Source organism: Xyrauchen texanus, chromosome 43 (genome assembly GCF_025860055.1).
Source record: "Xyrauchen texanus isolate HMW12.3.18 chromosome 43, RBS_HiC_50CHRs, whole genome shotgun sequence".
In the NCBI taxonomy this organism is placed as follows: domain Eukaryota; kingdom Metazoa; phylum Chordata; class Actinopteri; order Cypriniformes; family Catostomidae; genus Xyrauchen; species Xyrauchen texanus.
This window is the reverse complement of record NC_068318.1, coordinates 14,106,422-14,127,339: the sequence shown is the minus strand read 5'-3', so window position 1 is coordinate 14,127,339 and position 20,918 is coordinate 14,106,422. Positions and strand designations below refer to the sequence as shown.

General features: G+C 40.1%; 1 protein-coding gene across 1 annotated transcript; it reads left to right on the top strand.

Moving 5' to 3' along the window:
* The first annotated feature begins 724 nt into the window (after positions 1 to 724).
* On the top strand, positions 725 to 20,459 carry LOC127635840 (docking protein 6-like). Its single transcript, XM_052116086.1, has 5 exons — positions 725 to 1,009; positions 2,286 to 2,582; positions 5,111 to 5,219; positions 18,295 to 18,461; positions 18,850 to 20,459. The coding sequence occupies exons 1-5, from the start codon at positions 950 to 952 to the stop codon at positions 19,759 to 19,761; spliced, it is 1,545 nt and encodes a 514-aa protein (XP_051972046.1). The 5' UTR covers positions 725 to 949; the 3' UTR covers positions 19,762 to 20,459.
* The last annotated feature ends 459 nt before the right edge of the window (positions 20,460 to 20,918 follow it).

The following is a 20,918-nucleotide window of genomic DNA, read 5'->3' as shown; positions in this document are numbered from 1 at the left end:
CAATAGCTTGCAGCAACTGTGATTAAGCCCTTGTGACAACTTCTATGTGTGAAAACTAGCCCCAGTCTCCGCTGCTATCTACGCCACAGTTTTGATATCATGTACATGGATGTGTCTTTGTGCATGTGTTGAAAAGCAGAGAAAAATACATATGTGACCTTGTTTGTGATATGATTTAATATTAGTGAGTGCACTGTATTAGCCCCTATTTGTCACAGGGGGCACTCTAGATGCATGATCAGAACTGTGTGCTAAACAGGACACCCATTCTAGTTCAGCTGATGTGCCCTTCACTTGAGACAGTTTCCTGTGGTTTATTCACATGACAGAGTTTACCAAAGTGCGTATGTTGCATAACTGTGCACAAGTTTCACAGTAAGACAAGCTAAAGAAGAGAAGACAAGCTATTTTTTGATCCTGTTCATTTGCAATGCTTTCAGTTTTTGTGTCCTGTTTGCAGAAGATTTAAAGTTTTACAGGCTTCTTGGATGTTAATCTAATTTGGGCTGTCAAATGTATTATGATGTATAAAATATGTAGAGCATTTGCAGTTGTAAGATGTGAGGGAATGTGAATCTTTTGCATGATCATGTGATTGATTCTGCTGTGGTAACAGTAGGATGTTCAAACTCGTTTAAACGTTTTACAGACGTCAACATAAGCAAACATCACCCATAAATAGTGTCAAACAGGAAGAATCATACAAACCTAATCCACAGCCACACAGACACACACACCCACTCATCTGACTTCTCCAAGTGACTGAATTAGACTTCATGTTAGACAGGAATTAAGATTGATTAATCTGGTAAAATCAGTCCACCATTCACAAATGCAACAAACTACACTGCAATACATCTTAAATGCAAACATACAGTTTAAAGGCAAGGAAATCTGAACATAGTGAAAGGGTGGATTGGTAGATAACGGAAAGTCCAGCTGAAGAATCATGGAGATGGACATCAGGAGAAAGGGAATGCTTTACCTTCACCAGCAACGCTTTGGCAAGGTAAGACTCAATGTCCTTGAGAGAACTCTATAAGAAACCAGTTTCAACATAATTAGCAGTGTTGTAGTATTTTCACAAATTAAGCTCAAGAGGTGCATTGGTGGATGCATTCAGCATGCATTGGCAGACTGGGCTACAAAGATCAGAACGGCATCCCGATACTGCAGTTGAGTTTTAAAACAATACATTTATGAGTGCAATCAACCAATAAAACCTCATAAATAAATAAAAATCACTTCATGTTTTCTACTTGAAAATATGTTTTAAATTATGTATTAAGTGTGTTACAATATATTCATTATATTCTTCATAGATTATATCTCTTCTCTGTGGCATCAGTACATAATTTTTGATTATTATTTATATGAATCAAGTTGGCCAGATTCAGAGTAAATCTACCAACATTTTCCTTTTCTTAAACTGCAAGTAATCTCATCTGTGTTGCTGCAATGCTGTTTGCAGTTCTAAATAAAGCATCTGGGGTGGAAATAATACAATGAGCATCATGGGCGTTGGAGTGATTTTAAAAAAGTAGGTATTTGGGATCTTCAACAATATTTGAAAGATGATCTCAGAATTTGTGGGGAGACAAATATATAAATATCTTATAACAATAATGCTTGCTACACCGATGCTTGCGATGCTACTGCCCAGATTAGGCAAAACTGAATGGAATCAGACAGATTTGCCTAATCCGGGCAGTAGCATCGCTATTTCGCGCTCTGTTCTCAGAAGTCCTTGGAAGGCGTGTATGTGCAAACCTATTTGTCATGGCAACTGAATAAAAAAAACCTCGCCTGGTCAATATTTACTCGTCAAGTGCAAGTCAGACAGAAACTAAAAGAAGGAAAGACATTATATTTATTTTTATTCAAATTTAACGAAAGTACATTTAATTTTTGTGCGATCTACCAGCATTGCCTTTGCGATCGGCTGGTAGATCGCGATCGACGTATTGGGCACCCCTGCTGTAGACTTTGTCAGCTCGAACCAGTCTGGCCATTCTCTGTTGACCTCTCTCATCAACAAGGCATTTCAGTCCACAGAACTGACACTTACTGGATGTTTTTTGTTTTTGGCACCATTCTGAGTAAATTCTAGAGACTGTTGTGCATGAAAATCACAGGAGATCAATTACAGAAATACTCAAACCAGCCCGTCTGTGTAACTTTCTTTAAAATAAATGCCATTTGGTTTGATATTTTGTTAACCAATGCAAAGATATTAAACCATACTGAGCAATTTATAGACTATAATGTGCTTTGATCCCCCTCAGAGATGGAGGAAGGTGTGGTGCGTGGTGGTGGCAGAAGGCAGACGCAATGTGGCACGGTTGGAGCTTTACGAGCACAAACATTCGTCCTTCAAGGAGGGCTCCAGCAAGCGCAAACCTGATTACAAAAGGGTGATCATACTGAGAGAATGTATCCGAATATCAGAAAATGACATGGCTGACTGCCCTAAAGAATGCACCACCTTTCTTCTGGAAACCTCAGAGAAACTTTATGTGTTTGCTGCCCACCATTCAGAGGTGAAAGGCTGGATCATGAGCCTGTGCGAGCAGGCGTTCCCTGTAAGTTGATACACATCAAATCACAGCACATAATGATGATACATTATCACAGAACATTTGCTAATTAGGGGAGACTGGGGGCAATAGACTCTTTTCACAGACTGTGATGACGCATTTCCATCTTAATTTAGAAGCGTAAATCTGTCATTTTTAAAAATATATATTTTCAACTTTTTATTCATGTAATGTAAATGTATCAAACATTATTCTTTGTGTAACAATAACCTGGCATTCATTGAAAAAAAAAAAAAAAACAACTATTCAACATTGCTGCAATGGGGTTCCAAATACAGCTGTTGAGTGAGTGGCAGTAAATTAGTGCATCTTTCTCTTTGACTCAGTTTTTTTCCTCTTTTGGAAAGCTGTGGAAATGTAATAGTGGATTTTTTCTTTTGCTGTTGGAGCAAATGTGAATGCAAAAATATGTGCTTTTGGTCTGTAATTCACCATTATACTGTATATGCATACCCCACGATAGTTTACTTCTGTATTCCAAACATGGACTGTGAAAAGGGTCCATTGTAACAAGGGCAATTGTAAACAGTGTTGGAGAAGATATTCAAAAAATTAATCCACATAAAATCACTAATTACTTTTTAAAAGTTGTAATAAGATTACACTATTCATATAAAAGTAATCACATTACCGATTACTTTAATTTTAAGTTACTTTATAAAATACCTTTTACAGTAAATTTTTTTTTCCATTTAAGAAATGTAAAATAATTTGATTACACATATATATACTATATTGGATAAAAATAGTTAGATTTCAGTTACTAATACTTTTGTAATTATATTACATGTGAAACTGATTGTAAGAGCAATGACACAATGTATAGGTCAATGAGACAATGTATAGGTCCAATTTTGACACTTGCTTTTAATGCACATTATTCCCGACTGATGAAAGAATTAGCACTATATACAGGTGAAAACTATTCAACAATATTAATAGTAATAATGGGCGATATGGCCTAAAAAAATGTATCACGATAATTTCAGGGATTTATTGCGATAACGATACAAATGACGATAAATTATTTTCTTCTGTAAAATATCAGATTATGTTATGTTTAAGTTGTGTTCCAGTGACTGTGCTGAAAAACATCACACAACAACAATTACACAATAATAATAATTCAAATCAATTACAAGTTTAAAATGTAAACACAGATTCTTTATTTATTTATACTCTCATTGTGGAAAAATAGTGCAAAGCAAACAGCAAAAGTAACAATCACCAACCATGTCTTCAGTTGTGTTTCAAAATTACAACAGAGTACAACTGCAAATAAATCCTGATAAAGTAAAGAAGTTCAGAGTGAAACACACTCTTAGAATGTAAATATAATATGTAAGTGGAACATGCTAACACCAATTAGGTAGTTAAATTATCAACACTCTTGTCCCATGGAACAAATTGTAAAAATAGTGCAAACACTGTATCAAAAAGTAATGATCCCAACTATGTCTTCAGATAGTTTACAAAATAGTGCAAAACAAGATGATAAATTAAAAAACAAATCAATAAATTAAATTTAAATAAAAGTGTAATTAAACTGTAAACACTGATATACTCTTGCAAAATATAGAAATGAGGCTGACATGAACATGTCTGGTAGTGCAAGTTGCATAACACACATACTAGTGTGATTCAGTAGCTTTCAAAAAGAGAACAGGGCTCACACCTTAAGATTTTTGGTCAAGAAGACCAACATATTCACTGTAGCTGGTTTCAGAAGAGACCTTTGGCATGTCACTACATTTCCAGCAGCGCTGAACACCCTCTCTGAGGGTGTACTAGTGGCGGGGATGCACAAGTACTTTTTCACCAAACGACTGATGTTAGGGAAATTCACCTCATGTACCTTCCACCACGTAAGGGGATTGCTTTCACCATCTGCAAGTGGCCCACGTGGAGGTAGCTCCTCGCTTAACAACAAGCTCCTCCTCAGCCTCACGTCCGCCTTCCGCCATGCTTGTTTTCACTCCGCACAGAGAATGTCCGCACGTGAACAGTGAATCGCGCGCGCGCGCACAAAACTACGTCATCAACTAGACTTATCGTTATTATCGTGAGGAGACACATTTTTATCGTGAGGAGAATTTTCAACGATATATCGCAAACGATAAGATATCGCCCATCCCTAATTAATAGGTATTAAAGCAATGATATTATTACTTATACTGAATAATATATATTTAATATATAGTATATATTTAATAACAATATATAATACATATTTAACTAATAGTTAATACAATTTATTTTTCAAGTGTTATAAGTGTTATTGCCTCATTAAATTTGTGCAATTATAACACTCTGACTTCTTGTTCTGAATTCCATATTATGATTAAGTATTTCTCATTGTATGTCTATTAATGGTACAGTTACATGTGGCAGATACAGTGATGTAATATTCTATGAGAAAATTCCCATCTCTCCTTCTGACCACATACAGTAATACAGACTTTCAAACACATACTGTATTCTAGATATGTTTTAAAACCTTTTATGTTTTTCAGGACATACAGTCTGAACAAAACTTACAAAGACAGAGTAGCATCTACTCTGAGTCTGCGAGCAGTTACAGGGAGATGCAAGAAAACACGCTCTATGAGACAGCAGACAGCAGTAAGGCAACTACTGTCATACTTACAACCAACAATCTATATATGTGAAATACATGTTCTATGAAATCACATTCTTTAATATACAACCATCTTTATCACTTTAAATGAGGTTGTAGAGGCATATAACTGTCCCAATACAAGGGTTATAGTGAAAAATATCTAAAGAAATTATTTTTTATATACTGTTCAACATGAAAATGAATTTGTGTGTGGTATTTCCATAGAGCAAATTAGAAATGTATAGTATCTACTATCCAACTTATAATTAGTTTTAGTTTATTATTTCACAGGCTGCAGAGTGATATTGCTTTAATGTGTTTCACCCTAAAATAAGTGCCGTTGGAGGTACAGATAGGAGAGAGAGAAGCTATTTTAGTTGTCCTGTTGCAAGGACAAACTTTTTTTCGAGCGATACCTCAGGCCTGAGTCAAATTGTCCATTTGGGCCACAGGTGGCCTACATTGACTCCATTAAAGGACAGGAAAGAAGGGACACTGTTTTCAGGTGTATGTATAGAGAGAGCTCATTCAGTGGAGATGACAAATGAAATGAAGCAGAGGGGTTCAAGCTGTCCTCAGATTCAGGTAACTTCTTATTGACTTCCTCCTGCTTCCTTTTCATACAGCTCAAGATGTTTTATTGGCCCAGGAGTATCATTGATAGTAGGGCACAACATTTGCCATTTGTGTTTTATTTATTTATTTATTATTATTTAAAAAATATATATATTCCCCAATTTGGAATGCCCAATTACCACTACTTAGTAGGTCCTTGTGGTGGCGCAATGAGGACTGTGTTGGAGACATGGAGATGGGCAATTTTTACTTAGACCAGTAGACCACTACCTTGCAATAACCAACAACTTCTTAGGAGTTTATTTTTCAAAGGTAAGGGTTCGCCATCCACATTTTCCTCTGTGGTTGTTAAATTGTGTTGTTGCAAGACCAAATCTCAACGTCAGGTGCCAGTGAATTTCAGACAGTGTTGGTCACTGCGGGTGAAAGAGTTCAGACTGTCATAAGGGCCTTGTCTGGGTTCCATTGTGCTACTTTTTAGGGCAGAACTTACAACATGCTAAAAGAAGGAGGGGAGAGAGGTGGGCACAAAATGAAGACTAAAAAAGAAAGAGAGTTAGAGAGAGAGAGGAAGGAAAGTGGATAAGGAAAGTTGTCTGACTGAAAACCAGCATTTTTTGCTGTACTTCATAAGAATTCTTCAGATAAATCCAAACTTCTCCATTTACAAAGAAGAACTGGAGACTATTAGAGGCTATTATGAGAACTAAAGACTATTCAGGTTATATAACTTATCCTTGAACACAAGAACATGTAAAACTCTTTGCATCAAACTACACCAAAAGAACAAGTTTTCTTTCTAACATTCGTTCAGTATCTCACTATGGGACTTCACCTCAGCCGTATCCAACTCTGGAAGCAATGACGTCACATCTGTCAGCTAAAAGACCAATCACAGCAGTGATAAGGGAGCCCTATCTCCCTGCATAAGACACTGCCACAGGTCTCTTCTTCATTCTCGTTCTCTTACCCGTTAAAATTATTGGAAGCTATACTCAACAGAACTTGCGAGGAGTGGTCGCTAAACAGTTCCTTAGATGAGCTTTCAGGTACGTTGCAGAGTGCTTTTTTCTTTTGCGAATATATTTATATATAATATATATATATATATCACTGTCGAATTGAATATACTTCTCTTCTGTGTTGATATTGTTTTGCCAGGCATAAACCAGGGCATCAAGACGGGGTTACGTATTTTTACGGTAGAGTTAAAAACAGTTATAGCTTCTACCTTCTCCTAAATGTCATGGTGGTGTGGCAGATCGGCTGGTCTTATCACATTAAGGAGAGATCTGGGAATTACCACATAATCAAGTGAAATGTTGTGATGAACTGGCTCTGTGTTCTTGAGCTCAGGTTTCTGTAATGTTGATTACAAGCTCACTGAACAGCAGAGTGAAGGGGAAGGATCCCTCCCGTCCATGTGCTTGTGATCTATGATCTCGCCTAAGTATTCCCAACCACTCTGTATGGCCTGTCTCAGGGTCAGTGTGCAGTGAGAGACCTGTATGAAGATAAACAACTGCCGTCTCATGCTACTCCAGTAAAACAATTGATTCCTGCCATCCCTGTGTGCATTGCGGAAATGCAACATTTTTGGGACAAGCCATTTTCTCACAGGGTGCCTGTTAAAGGTTTCTCTAGGCTTGATGTGGATGGGATGGATGATCTAGGTATGTCCACCCCCCTCCAGCTGAGGCATCACCTCGATTGTCGGGTGGACTTTTCACCCACTCCCCCTTCATTACCAGGATGTGATGAAGAGATTGTCAGCCTAAATTTCACGTTCTTGGTTCCCAACACATTTTAGAGGTGAGAAATCTGGATTCAGGACCCAGACCACCCCCCACCACCAGTGTGCAGTATGCACCTGGATGATGCGATGGCAGCCATAGTGCACCAGTACACTCACCATACACCAGCTATTGGTGGAGAGGAGAGAGTTATTGAGCCAATTAATGGATGGGGATCATAAGGAAGCCATGATTGATAAGGGCTAATGGGGGGAATTTGGCCAGGACACCAGGGTTACACCCCTATGTTTTCGAGAAGTGTCAAGGGATTTTTATTGACCACAGAGAGTCAGGACCTCAGTTTAATGTCTCTTCCAATGTGTGGTGCCTTTTTACAGTATAGTGTCCCCATCACTATACTGGGGCATTAGGACCCACACAGACCACAGGGTGAGCACCCCTGCTGGCCTCCCTAATACCTCTTCCAGCTGCAACTTTAGTTTTTCCCCAGGAGTTCTCCCATCCAGGTTCTGACCAGGCTCAACCCTACTTAGCTTCAGTGGGCAAACGGTCTTGAGCTACAGGGTGAAATGGCTGCTGACAATGACTGCTGTGATTGGTCTGTCTGCTGACAGACATTGTGTCATTGAGGTGAATTCCCATATTGAGATCCCTCACTCCTGTTCTCAGAGAACTAAAGTTTTTGTGTCCTTGATTGAGTATCTGAGCAAACTGCTTCAAATTTTGAGTAAACCACAAGGCTTTCTTTCTAAAGCAAAAAAGCAACACTATTAATATTGCTCTATTAATCATGCAACTTGTTGATGGAGGATTAAAATGGAAACAATTCTCATACACTTAAACTGAAAGAGGAATCCGAACCATATATTGGGAACAGATTATTATAGAGACTTGGGGGCCAGTAAGCAACTACCTAGCAACAACATAGCAATGTACTAAAAAATCATCAGCACACTTTAGTAACCGCTTTGCAACATTCTGGCAACTACCCACAACCATCCCTAACATGTATGTACAAAATGTAAAAATCTAGTATTCATAATCATGATCAAATTCTTTAACTGTCTCTTAATGTTCCTTATAATTCATATTCTGATATGTACATTCAACAAAATGCTCATTATTAAAATAAAACATACAAACTAACAGAATGTTTTGAAAGAGATCTCAATGTAGTTGTCAAGCTAATCTGCAATACATTACAGTGTAGCTGTCTGTCTCATAAATCCAATGTGATGGTTAGTTTAAAGATATCTGCTAGAGGTCAGGCTCGCAGCAGTTTTGAGATAATTGGATTGCAACCACCCCCTGACAGATTTGATTGGAAGAGCATGACTGTTTAGAGTCATATGGTCGTGGGTGGTGTATGATGTTTTTGAAAGAAGTTTGAATCATCAAAGGTAACACCTGCAAGCAGGTGCAATCTAAACGTTTACAAAGTGCTTCATGAGCCGCTGAAATTCTTGCAATCAGAAAGGCAGACAGATGAGGCTCTTTTGGCATCTGTCTTAATGTTTACAAAACCATTTAAATGACATCAATGACTTATGACTTAATCTTTAAATGTTTCAGGGTGTTTATGTGAATGTTTATGACGACTGTATGATTGACAGCAGAAGAAAAGAAACATCTGAGTGTCATCTGAGACTTTGCAATGGTCTTTAACAGATGCAAAATTCAAGCTATGTTCGTAATGAAATAGCATGCTGCTTAATACATACCTGACAGTTTATATAGAAAATGGCCTATATTTTTTAAAATAGGATGTGAAACATATATTATGCATCATGCAGCTATTAGTTCTGGTCCTCGATGTAATATTAACATACAGGTGAAACTCGAAAAATTAGAATATCCTGCAAAAGTTCATTAATTTCAGTAATTCAACTTAAAAGGTGAAACTAATATATTATATAGACTCATTACAAGCAAAGTAAGATATTTCAAGCCTTTATTTGATTTGATATGATTATGGCTTACAGCTTATGAAAACCCCAAATTCAGAATCTCAGAAAATTTGAATATTACATGAAATCAATAAAAAAAAAAAAGGATTTTAAATACAGAAATGTCGGCCCTCTGAAAAGTATAATCATCCATATGTACTCAGTACTTGGTTTGGGCCCCTTTTGCATTAATTACTGCCTCAATGCAGCGTGGCATGGATGCTATCAGCCTGTGGCACTGCTGAGGTGTTATGGAAGACCAAGATGCTTCAATAGCAGCCTTCAGCTCTTCTGCATTGTTTGGTCTCATGTCTCTCATCTTTCTCTTGGCAATGCCCCATAGATTCTCTATGGGTTTCAGGTCAGGCGAGTTTGCTGGCCAATCAAGCACAGTAATACCATGGTCATTGAACCAGGTTTTGGTACTTTTGGCAGTGTGGGCAGGTGCCAAGTCCTGCTGGAAAATGAAGTCAGCATCTCCATAAAGCTTGTCTGCTGAAGGAAGCATGAAGTGCCTTAAAATGTCCCGGTAGACGGCTGCGTTGACTCTGGACTTAATAAAGCACAGTGGACCAACACCAGCCGATGACATCGTTCCCCAAACCAACACAGAATGTGGAAACTTCACACTGGACTTCAAGCATCTTGGATTGTGTGCCTCTCCATTCTTCCTCCAGACTCTGGGACCTTGGTTTCCAAATGAGATGCAAAATTTGCTCTCATCGGAAAAGAGGACTTTGGACCACTGAGCAACAGACCAGTTCTTTTTTTCTTTAGCCCAGGTAAGACGCTTCTGACGTTGTTTGTTGTTCAGGAGCGGCTTGACAAGAGGAATACGACATGTCCGGGACCCGTCTGTGTGTGGTGGCTCTTGATGCAGTAACTCCAGCCTCAGTCCACTCCTTGTGAAGCTCCCCCACACATTTGAATGGCCTTTTCCTGACAATCCTCTCCAGGCTACGGTCATCCCTGCTGCTTGTGCACCTTTTTCTTCCACACTTTTCCCTTCCACTTAACTTTCTATTAATGTGCTTTGATACAGCACTTTGAGAACATCCAACTTCTTTTGCAACTACCTTTTGAGGCTTTCCATCCTTGTGGAGGGTGTCAATGATGGTTTTCTGCACAACTGTCAGGTCAGCAGTCTTCCCCATGATTGTGAATTCAACTGAACCAGACTGAGAGACCATTTAAAGGCTCAGGAACCCTTTGCAGGTGTTTAGCTGATTAGAGTGTGACACTTTGAGCCTACAATACTGAACCTTTTCACAATATTCTAATTTTCTGAGATTCTGAATTTGGGGTTTTCATAAGCTGTAAGCCATAATCATCAAAATTATATCAAATAAAGGCTTGAAATATCTTACTTTGCTTGTAATGAGTCTATATAATATATTAGTTTCACCTTTTAAGTTGAATTACTGAAATTAATGAACTTTTGCACGATATTCTAATTTTTCGAGTTTCACCTGTATGTTTCACTCATTTCCTGATTTGTGTGTACTGTCGCAATTGTTCTGAAACGTATGATTCTTTGAACCCAAAAGGATTGGTAAACATTTGTTCATCTCTAAAGTTGTTCAAATATCAAAAGGATTTACATTTAAAACTTTCATTTTGGCATCTATGGAAATGTACAAAAGTGTACAATGTGACAGAGCCACACTTTACACATGAATACCTATGATTTTTAATGAGATCACATTGTCCATGCATAGAAATGTGCATACTGTGCATAGTATACAGTATATTCTGTATACAGCAAAAACAGAGTGATTAATATGCTATTACAAACATAACCTAATGAAATATTAATGTTTCACACATTTCCTGATTTGTGTGTGCATTCCCAACCCAAAAAGGTTTGTATAATTTGTACATCTCCAAAGTTGTTCATACGTACTCTAAAAGTGGTACACTTAAGATGCTGTCAATATGTTGATTTTGTACATTTCTGTGTCTTTGCAAATGTACAAATTGTACATGCAATAGAATCACAGTTTTTGTACTAAAACTTTGGAATATATTAATGAGATCACATTGCCCATGCACATAAATGTGTTTGGTATACATCTTGCAGAAATGTTATGAATTGTATGCCATTACATTCATAACCTTAAACTTGTCCATGCAAAGCAAGATGAGAATCTTGATAAGTAAAGGATGTAAAAAAATGGTTGGTGTTTCAGATGAAGATAGATTGCTATGAGAAACAGGCAGTATTGGGTTAGTATTGTAGTTCTTTTAGTCTATTTTGAGCCCATAGATGCTCAGTGTGTACACCCATGAGCCAGATAGGAAGGAAGTGGTATGCTTTCTTTTTTCGTTGATATATAGTTTGAGAGTTAAGATAGTATCTGTAGCTTGCAGCTGGGATTGCATTTATTTTGCCTTCCCTTACTAAAACACCCAGATACATCTACAGAATCCACTGTATAGTCTCTGAATATCTTATTTCTAAAGGTGTCGCAGTTTAACTTTGAGGTGAACTTCACGCCAGCTTTGTGGTGGTCTCTAAAAACACAACTGGTACTGCTGCCGGTTTAAGCATGCCTTTGATACAACTGTTGGCTTAATGCTTTGCACATGCATAAACCCAGTTAGTGCCAGGATTTATTTGATCACACATTGTTTGTGATGTCTTAAATTAGTATACAGATGATGCTTGAGAAATAAAGCGAGGAATGTATAAATAAATATATAGATAATTGCGCTACACTTCTACATATTTCACAGATAATTGATTTATCATCTCTTTTGACCTGCGTGATTTGCTGATGAACAAGGGACATTAAGATTCTTTTTAATCAGTGACCCAACAATAAGAGACTGATTAACACTTGCCAGTTCTCATCAGACACCCTTGAAATCAAGATGGGCACCAGGAGTCAATTTAATGTACATGAACACATAAACGTAATTGTCTTGACCTGGTTTGCGTCAAAGCACCGATCAAATCTGGAAAAAAGTGTAACATCACTGATAAAAGCAGCATTTTCATGAGGTATGTCCAACATGACAACCTACACAATGAACAAAACTCCTTAACAACAGCATTATAAAAATCAAGGGCATTCAAGTAAATGTGGAAGCTGCCTTCTAATGCCACCTACACACTATACGACTTTCAAAGCTATCGGATTGCTGTTTTCACACTACACAACCTTCTTTCTATAATGGGGTGTAAAACAGTTAAAAGGATGGGCAAGGAGGAGGCGAGAACCGGCTTGTATATATAAATAATATAAATAATAATTTAATGAAAACTCAAAAACACATAAACAAACACACATGACGGACATGTCCGTAATTCTATCTCTCTCTCGAACAATCGTCACTGGCCGCCTTTATCCCTCGCGCGCCTCATCAGGCCGATTGGGGACCGGGCGCGCGATATTCCGACCCGGCTCCGCCCCCCTCCGCTCCACATGGGGTTTTTATAATCTCTCAATAATTTTGAATTTGCTGTAGTTTGCACATTACATGAGGGATCGGCGACAGGGGGTCACACATTACAAAACATTTCACTAGGAAGAATCCCTGACAACCTTTGTTTGGTCTCCAAACTACATTTCACAACAAAACACATGTGAGATATAATAAAGGAAGATTAGGTGCAAGACTGGAGTTGTTCCCTCTAAAAATGGTGGTCTGCAAGAAGCTTGTGATCCAAGTTGTTTGTGCACTGATTTGCAGCGAAAAACTAGAAAATAAAATAATATGGAGGAGAGAATGGTTGGGGAGATGCGGGCAGCAGAGTGATTTGGAGATAATTAAATCATTTTACATTGAATGCTGGTAGCTGCCTGCTAGTGTTGTTGATCGTCAAGGACATGTTTGTACTTTGTATTTGTTTCAAATAATTGAAAAGCTTGTGTATGCAAATTTATTCTGATAGAAACTATATTAATGTGCTCACCATACAAATAGATGCATGATAAGACTGGGTTCAGGGAGCAGCTGCGGATGACACATCAAAACACATTTCACACTTCAGGACTTGGAGTCGCATCTCTCGGATCACCACTTTGAAAATTCACACATACCGATAATCGTTCACTGGAGCGAGCACCGATTTGCCTCTGATTTCTGGCTTTTGTCGGCAATCTCCATTAACTGTCGGCAAGTGGAAAATCAAGGCTAAAATCGTTTAGTGTGGACTTGGCATAAAGCAGTCTAACAGAAATGGAACCTCCTAAGTGACTGATTCGGAACATTGTACATTGGCAGCTTCTAATGTTTTTAATATTTTTTTGTGCTAATTGAACTATTTTGATCAGTGTAATTGTTGAAAGAATTAAATTTATAATCAATACTTATTTCACTTCAAAATCCATTTAGAATGAGCTTGTGACACTATATTATGGGACTGCATCCACCTTTGCAATTTCGTGATGTCACAACCCACCCCCCACCCCAGCCCAAGTGTCAACTAATTGAAACAAAGTGACAACCATAGATTCATCACACAGTTTTATCTTTAAATCTAAAGCTTTAAGACTGAAAGTAACAACATCATGTGTTCAGTGAGTCATCCAGGTTAAGTGAGTCATGCTTCATGCATGTACTGTCTATCTCTGGACTGCATGTGAACACTGCATGGCTGCTTGTAGCTTTCTCCCTGAGCAGCGCTAAAAACAAAAACAAGCTGTAAAAACAAATAAATCTGACATACATGGTCACAGGTGAAGCCTCACGGGGCAGTAGGCCAACACTTTGATGTAGAACAGGGAGGAAGAGGCTCAAAAAATGACAGCTGTGAACATATACTGAAGGAATAAAGGCTGAACTTGTTCAAGGCTGCCCCCTCTGACTTCTGCCTGATTCCATGGACATTCCATTTTAAATTTTAAAGCTTTCTCCAGAGGAAAAGCAATAGGTTGTTTTCACTGCTGACTTCTTGTACAAGTGTACGTTTAAATTACAGAAAAATCGAAAACATGTTGCATCCTCCTTTCACTGATGTAGTAGAAATGGGAGTGGATACAAATACTTCAAGGAACTCTACTCACTTTCAGTTCACTACCTGCTTCGAGGGAGGAGTTACTACAAACATGGTGACTGGGGGGTAGCGGGGACTACCCAAGGGAGATGCGTGTCCACCCGCAGGGGGACCGTATTGTGGAAAATACACACAGGGGGATTAATCCACCAGGGCCCATCATGTGGAGCACCTATTCTAGTACAGAGTAATTTTAGTAACCGTTGTGGGTCTGGTCGGGGAATTCCTACGCTGAATTCGTGGACCAGAGGGCTAGGGAGAAAGAACATCCAGGGAGTGTGAATCTAGTGGCACTCTCTTGGGGGAAAAGAGCGCACGTGATCACCTCAGTGGAGGGGAAAGGGGCTATGTGCAAGCGGAACACCCGGTCTGCATTCCCGTGTTCTACGTGCTTGGACCTGAGAGAACACTGGACGAGACGGACTCAACGCTGAGATTGTAAATTATTGTAAATGTATTGGGTGTTGCCCAGCCCGCTGCTCTGCAGATGTCTGCTAGGGAGGTGCCGTTGACCAGTGCCCACGAGGATGCCACACATCTCGTAGAGTGTGCTTGAACCCCCAAGGGGACGGGCACGGGCTGGGTGTGATAGGCCAAAGCGTTGGCGTCAACGACCCAGTGGGAAAGCCTCTGTTTGGAGACAGCGTTCCCTTTCCGCTGTCCACCAAAGACAAAGAGCTGCTCAGAACGTCTAAAGCTCTGCGTGCGGTTCACATAGGTAGGCTAAGCACGCACCGGACACAGCAACAAAAAGGCTGGGTCTGCCTCCTCCTGGGGCAGCGCTTGCAGGTTCACTACCTGGTCCCTGAAGGGGGTCGTAGGAACCTTAGGCACGAAGCCCGGTCGCGGTCTTAGGACGACATGGGTGTCTGCCGGACCGAACTCCAGGCAAGTGTCGCTGACAGAGAACGCTTGCAGGTCCCCAACCCTTTTGATGGAAGCGAGCGCAATCAGGAGGGCCATCTTCAAGGTGAGGGCTTTGAGCTCGACTGATTATAATGGCTCGAAATGGGGTCTCTGAAGGTGTGAAAGGACCAAGGAGAGATCCCATGAGGGGAACAGACATGGCCTGGGAGGGTTCAGCCTCCGGGTGCCTTTAAGGAACCTGATAATCAGATCATGCTTCCCAAGGGACTTACCATCCACTGTGTCATAGTGAGCTGATATGGCGGCTTCATAAACCTTCAAGGTGGAGGGGGACAGCCTTCCCTCCAGCCTCACTTGCAGAAATGAGAGCACTGACCCGATTGCGCATCCCTGCGGGTCTTCAGATCGGGAAGAACACCAATTTGCAAACAAGCACCATTTCAGGACGTAAAGTTGCCTGGTAGAGGGATCTCTGGCTTGGTTGATCTTGTCTACGACAGCAGGTGGAATGCCAATTAGATTTTCCGCATCTCGTCTAGGGGCCAGAGGTGGAGGTTCCAGAGGTCTGGACACGGATGCCAGAGGGGTCCTTCCTCAGGGGAATTCGCAAGGGAGAGGCTATCGCGAGGAGCGTGAGATCAGAGAACCAATTCTGTGTTGGCTAGTAGGGGGCCACCAGAGTGACTTGTTCCTCATTCACCCTGACCATGCACAGCACCCATGCAAGTAGGCTCACTGAGGGAAATGCGTACTTGCGCAGCCCCTGGGGCCAGCTGTGTGCCAGCGCGTCTGTCCCGAGGGGAACCTCTGCTAGGGAGTTCCAGAGGGGGCAGTGGGAGGTCTCTTGGGAAGTGAACAGGTCTACCAGTGCTTTACCGAACTGCTCCCAAATCAGCTGGACCATCTGGGGGTGGAGCCCCCACTCTCCGCTGAGCATTGTCGCGACAGCGCGTCCACTGCCATGTTGAGGTTGCCCGGGATGTGAGTGGTGCGCAACGAGTCCCTGCTGGCTCCAAAGGAGGAGATGGTGGGCAATTTGTGATATATAAGTTGAGCGCACGATTTATGTACGGTATCGTAGCAGTGCTGTCTGAGCGAATCATCAGACGCGCTATCATTGAGACTAACTCCATGCCGAGAAAAGAGATGTTCTGAACCGGGGCGAGCTTGCTCTTTTCCCAGTTGACCTGAAGCCCTAGATGGCTGAGGTGCCTGAGCACCTGGTACCTGTGGGTGCACAGTTACTCTCGAGAGTGGGATAGGATGAGCCAGTCATCGAGGTAATTGAGTATGCGGATGCCCACTTCCCTTAGCTGGGCAAGGGCTGCCTCTGCGACCTTCGTGAAGAACAGGGACATGCTGAAAGGGAGGACCTTGTAATGATACGTCTGGCCGTCGAACGCAAACCGTAGGAAGGGTCGGTGTCGAGGCAAGATAGAGATGTGGAAGTACGCGTCCTTCAGGTCTACCGCTGCGAACCAATCTCGATGCCGGACGCAAGTTAGAATGTGTCTTTGCGTGAGCATTTTGAATGGGAGTTTGTGCAAGGCCAGGTTGAAAACTCGCAAGTCCAAGATCGGTTGTAAGCCGCCGCCTTTCTTGGGTATGATGAAGTAAAGGCTGTAGAAACCCTTCTTCATCTCAGCTGGAGAGACAGGCTCTATCGCGTCTTTGATTAAAAGGGTCGCGATCTCCGCACATAGGGTGTTGGCGTCTTCGCCGTGCACCGAACTGAATCGCATAGCCGAGTCTGATGGTCCTTGCCAGCCAGCGTGACGGGTTGATGCCACACATTGGGGTCAGTACTACCGAAGTGCATATCTTTGAATGCCTTGGCCTGGTGAACCTGCAGGAGGGCCATGGCATGCAGGGCGGTGGCAGCCTTTCCAGTGGCGCTGTAGGCTTTGGCGGCCAGTGACGACGTCATCCTACAGGCCATGGAGGGGAGCACCGGGTGATCCTAGGTGGATCGCATATACCCAAATTCTGTCTGCCAAATTCTCATTGGTCTTTTCTCAAGTTCAGAGGTTCTGAGGCCTTCAAGAAAGTCCCCTAGTTTCGCTTCACTCGACACAACGTCAAGGTGAACGACAGATGGGGAACCGGTAACACGCTTCCCTTGTCTCAATCCATACCCCTATGTTTTCTTTCTTCCGTGGAACACAAAGGTTATTTTACTATTAAAATCATGGTTTGGTTTAGGATTTGGATATGGGGTTAGACTTTTTGGTTAGGCTTAGGTTTTGCTTAGGGGTTAAACTGCATAATAAAATAATTAGTTGGTTTGTTTCTTTTTCTTCATTGGAGTAAAAGTTGTACCTTTTTTGTACGAGCCAACTTGCGATTTCACCATCTTGTTATTTCAACACTAAATTAGACTGCCCCCACCCCATTAATCACATGCCCTCAATCCAAAACCCCACCCTCCAAACACATGTTTGCAAAATGATTGCCAAAGAGAGCCTTTTTTGTTGGCTAAAAATAGTTGGGCTCACTCTTATTTTACTGTTTTGGAATTTATAATGACATCTGTTGGTGTGGATACAGCATTACGCCAAAAAAAGCATTACTATGTTACGCACATGTTTTTTAACCACTGATTAATTTATTCTGCAACTGACTATCAGTGTCACCAGTAATGGGTCATTTTCAGCTGGCCATCTGGTCTCAATGATGTGGTGACCCTCCATATGTAAATTAATTAGCTTTTTCCAGTCCATTGATACAACTGGGTTCTTCTCATGAAAGGTGTATGCCATTTTAAACATATTTGTCAATAGCACTATTCATTACTTTAGGTGTAAAACTATTTTTAAGCTGAATAATTTCACTTTAATAAATGTAAATTAAGTTTGAATTTGAATTGACTAGATGGCATTAAGTGTAGACTGCAGGGACTCATGATTAAGTTTTTTTTGTCTTGCAATTCAAGATTTTCTGGTTATAGCAGTGGGCACAGAGGCTGCACTTCGGTGTAATCTGTATGGGGAATATATCCTTACTCCACAGCCTGATTGCTTACTGCTGAAGCACTATAAAACTAAGGAGATGCTTTTCAAATGGCCATACTGCTACGTTAGAAAGTTTGGACAAGACACGGTAAGCTGACAAAGATTTCAACATTCACTACAATTTTTGGTATTGTATATAAAAAGTTATTGCGAACACATTCTACGGCACATGTTGTTGTTTTAAAATTGTGCTGTATAAATAAAATGTAATGTAATTGAATAAAATATTTGGTGAACTATCCCTTTAAAACCTGATGTAAATATATAATTTGCTTTCACTCATTAATTTCAAGAGAGTTATCATTGTGCAGGTGTGAGTTTTTCTTTATGATTTAATTGCTTTTAATTTCATTTGCATGCCATTTTCTCATGGGAGATAAACAACCTGTCTTTATTATCACTCGAGTGACTGTGGACACATATCTTGGGTCTGTAAATAGATTTAATAAGTTTCTCTTCCCTTTTCTTCTCTGCAGCTGTCTTTCTCCTTTGAGGCGGGCCGCAGATGTGAGTCCGGGGAGGGGCAATTCGAGTTTGCAACTCATCAAGGTGAAAGGCTGTTCAATTTTGTCAGTGCAGCCATTCATAATCTACCCAGATCCTCCACAGCACATCAAAGCAGCCTTGACCGTGTAGACCAAAGTATAGTACAAGAAACTGCAACCATATATGAAATCTATGATGACACCACAGTTGCCCTGAGTCTCAAACAATCTGACTGTTTGCCTGACAGCAATCTGCAGCATGTGGTTCAGAAACAGCATCCACCGATGCTCAACCCTGCTTTGAGGAGCTTTTCTTTGAATGCAATAGATCCACAAAACAAAAGTCAAGTGACAAGCATGCATTCTTACCTAGAGAATCCGGAACCAGTGTACGCCGCAGTGTCAAAAGCTCAGCCAAAAGTTACTTCCCTTACAGACTCTAAAATGCACTGGCAAAACTTAAGAAAAGTTCTCCATGATTCTGCATCTTTTCAAGACTCTTTCAAGGCTGACGCTGACATTTCACAGTTGTCTGCTCTTGCGGTCCCCTATGAAGAAACAGTGACTGAAGATCCGACTGACTTGTTGGGTGATTCCATCCAGCAATTAGCAATTGATGATGCATTAAAAAATATCAGTGCAGAAGCAATTTACGCAGAGCCACAGGACTACCAATTCAAAGCTGAGTGGGATGTCAGCGCTGTTTACGATGAACCAAAGGAGGTCATCATGGCCAATCAAAGATCTCACGATGGGGTGGACCACACAGCTGAACATTACTTTTTCTACAGTCCTGACATTGCCACTTCACAGGCCATGGCTTCCCAGTCCAATCCCAATCAAAGTTCGGCTGAGTCGTTTTCAACTTATGACAATTTTATGTTAAAGGGGAGGCGAATATAACATGGTGTGATCATTTCTTTAAAATCAAAACTAAGGGGGGAATACGATACTAAGGTTTTGATTGATAATTGAATTGATGGTTTATGGAATGGTTTATTATTCCTGGTCTCATAGAATCATATTACTGTACCTATATTTTAGGAAAATTATTTTTACATTGCTAGTTGTTTTATGTATCTCAACAGTTTCCTAATGAAATAAACAATAGAGGTGCTACAACAATGATTTTTATTCCCTTTCACACAAATCACGAGATAACGGCAAAATATCAGTTCATAAATTTACTTTTTGAACTGTTCCTCACACAATGCTTTCTTATGACATCTAAGCACTTTTAATTTAGTGCTTGACTTGTAAGGCTATACATTTAAACACTTGCATTACATAAACAACTACTTTTAAAAGATTATTCAATTGTGCAGTAGCTAAACGATAATGTGTGGTTTTGAGCATTAACCTTAAAAACCTTTTCTGTTTGGGAATATATTTTACTGCCTTTTAGTGCCACACAGTGGACATTTCACCTCGAAACTGCCGGGATACATGTAATGATCCATCTAATATAATTTTGTAAAAATGTCGCCATGGTCATTTCATTTTCATGAGATCATTCTGTGTTTATTAGCATGCGCTGTCTGTATTATTTTAACAGCTGTTTAAAAAAATAAATAAATAATGCAAATCAGGTAAAGGTGCAAAAACAGCCAAAACCACTGCAGTACATGAATTAGCTCTTTAAATGACCAAACATGTGCTGAACTACAGCACACATCTGAATAATTGCTGGTTATAGCACCCCCATCATTAAATCATCATCTGATAAATTACTGCTGCCATGATCGTTAAAAAATATGCACTTTCAAAAGTCTATTTAAAAAAAGAAATCTGTTTTCAAGCAAAATACCAGTGTAGAGTTAATTGCGCCAATTTATTAATTTAAATGTAATTTAATTTAAATAAATGCCACCGCTATATTTCAGCTAATTTAACACCTGTTTAAACTGGATTGTGAGTGGTTTGAAAATAAGATTTTCTTTTTTTGCACAAAGATATTGCACACTAAATTGATGCAAATGTTTAGTGAGTTCACCCCCGAAAAGAAAAACAGATATTCTGTCATTTCATCTATCCTGCCTTTACCTTCAATTGCTCTTCCT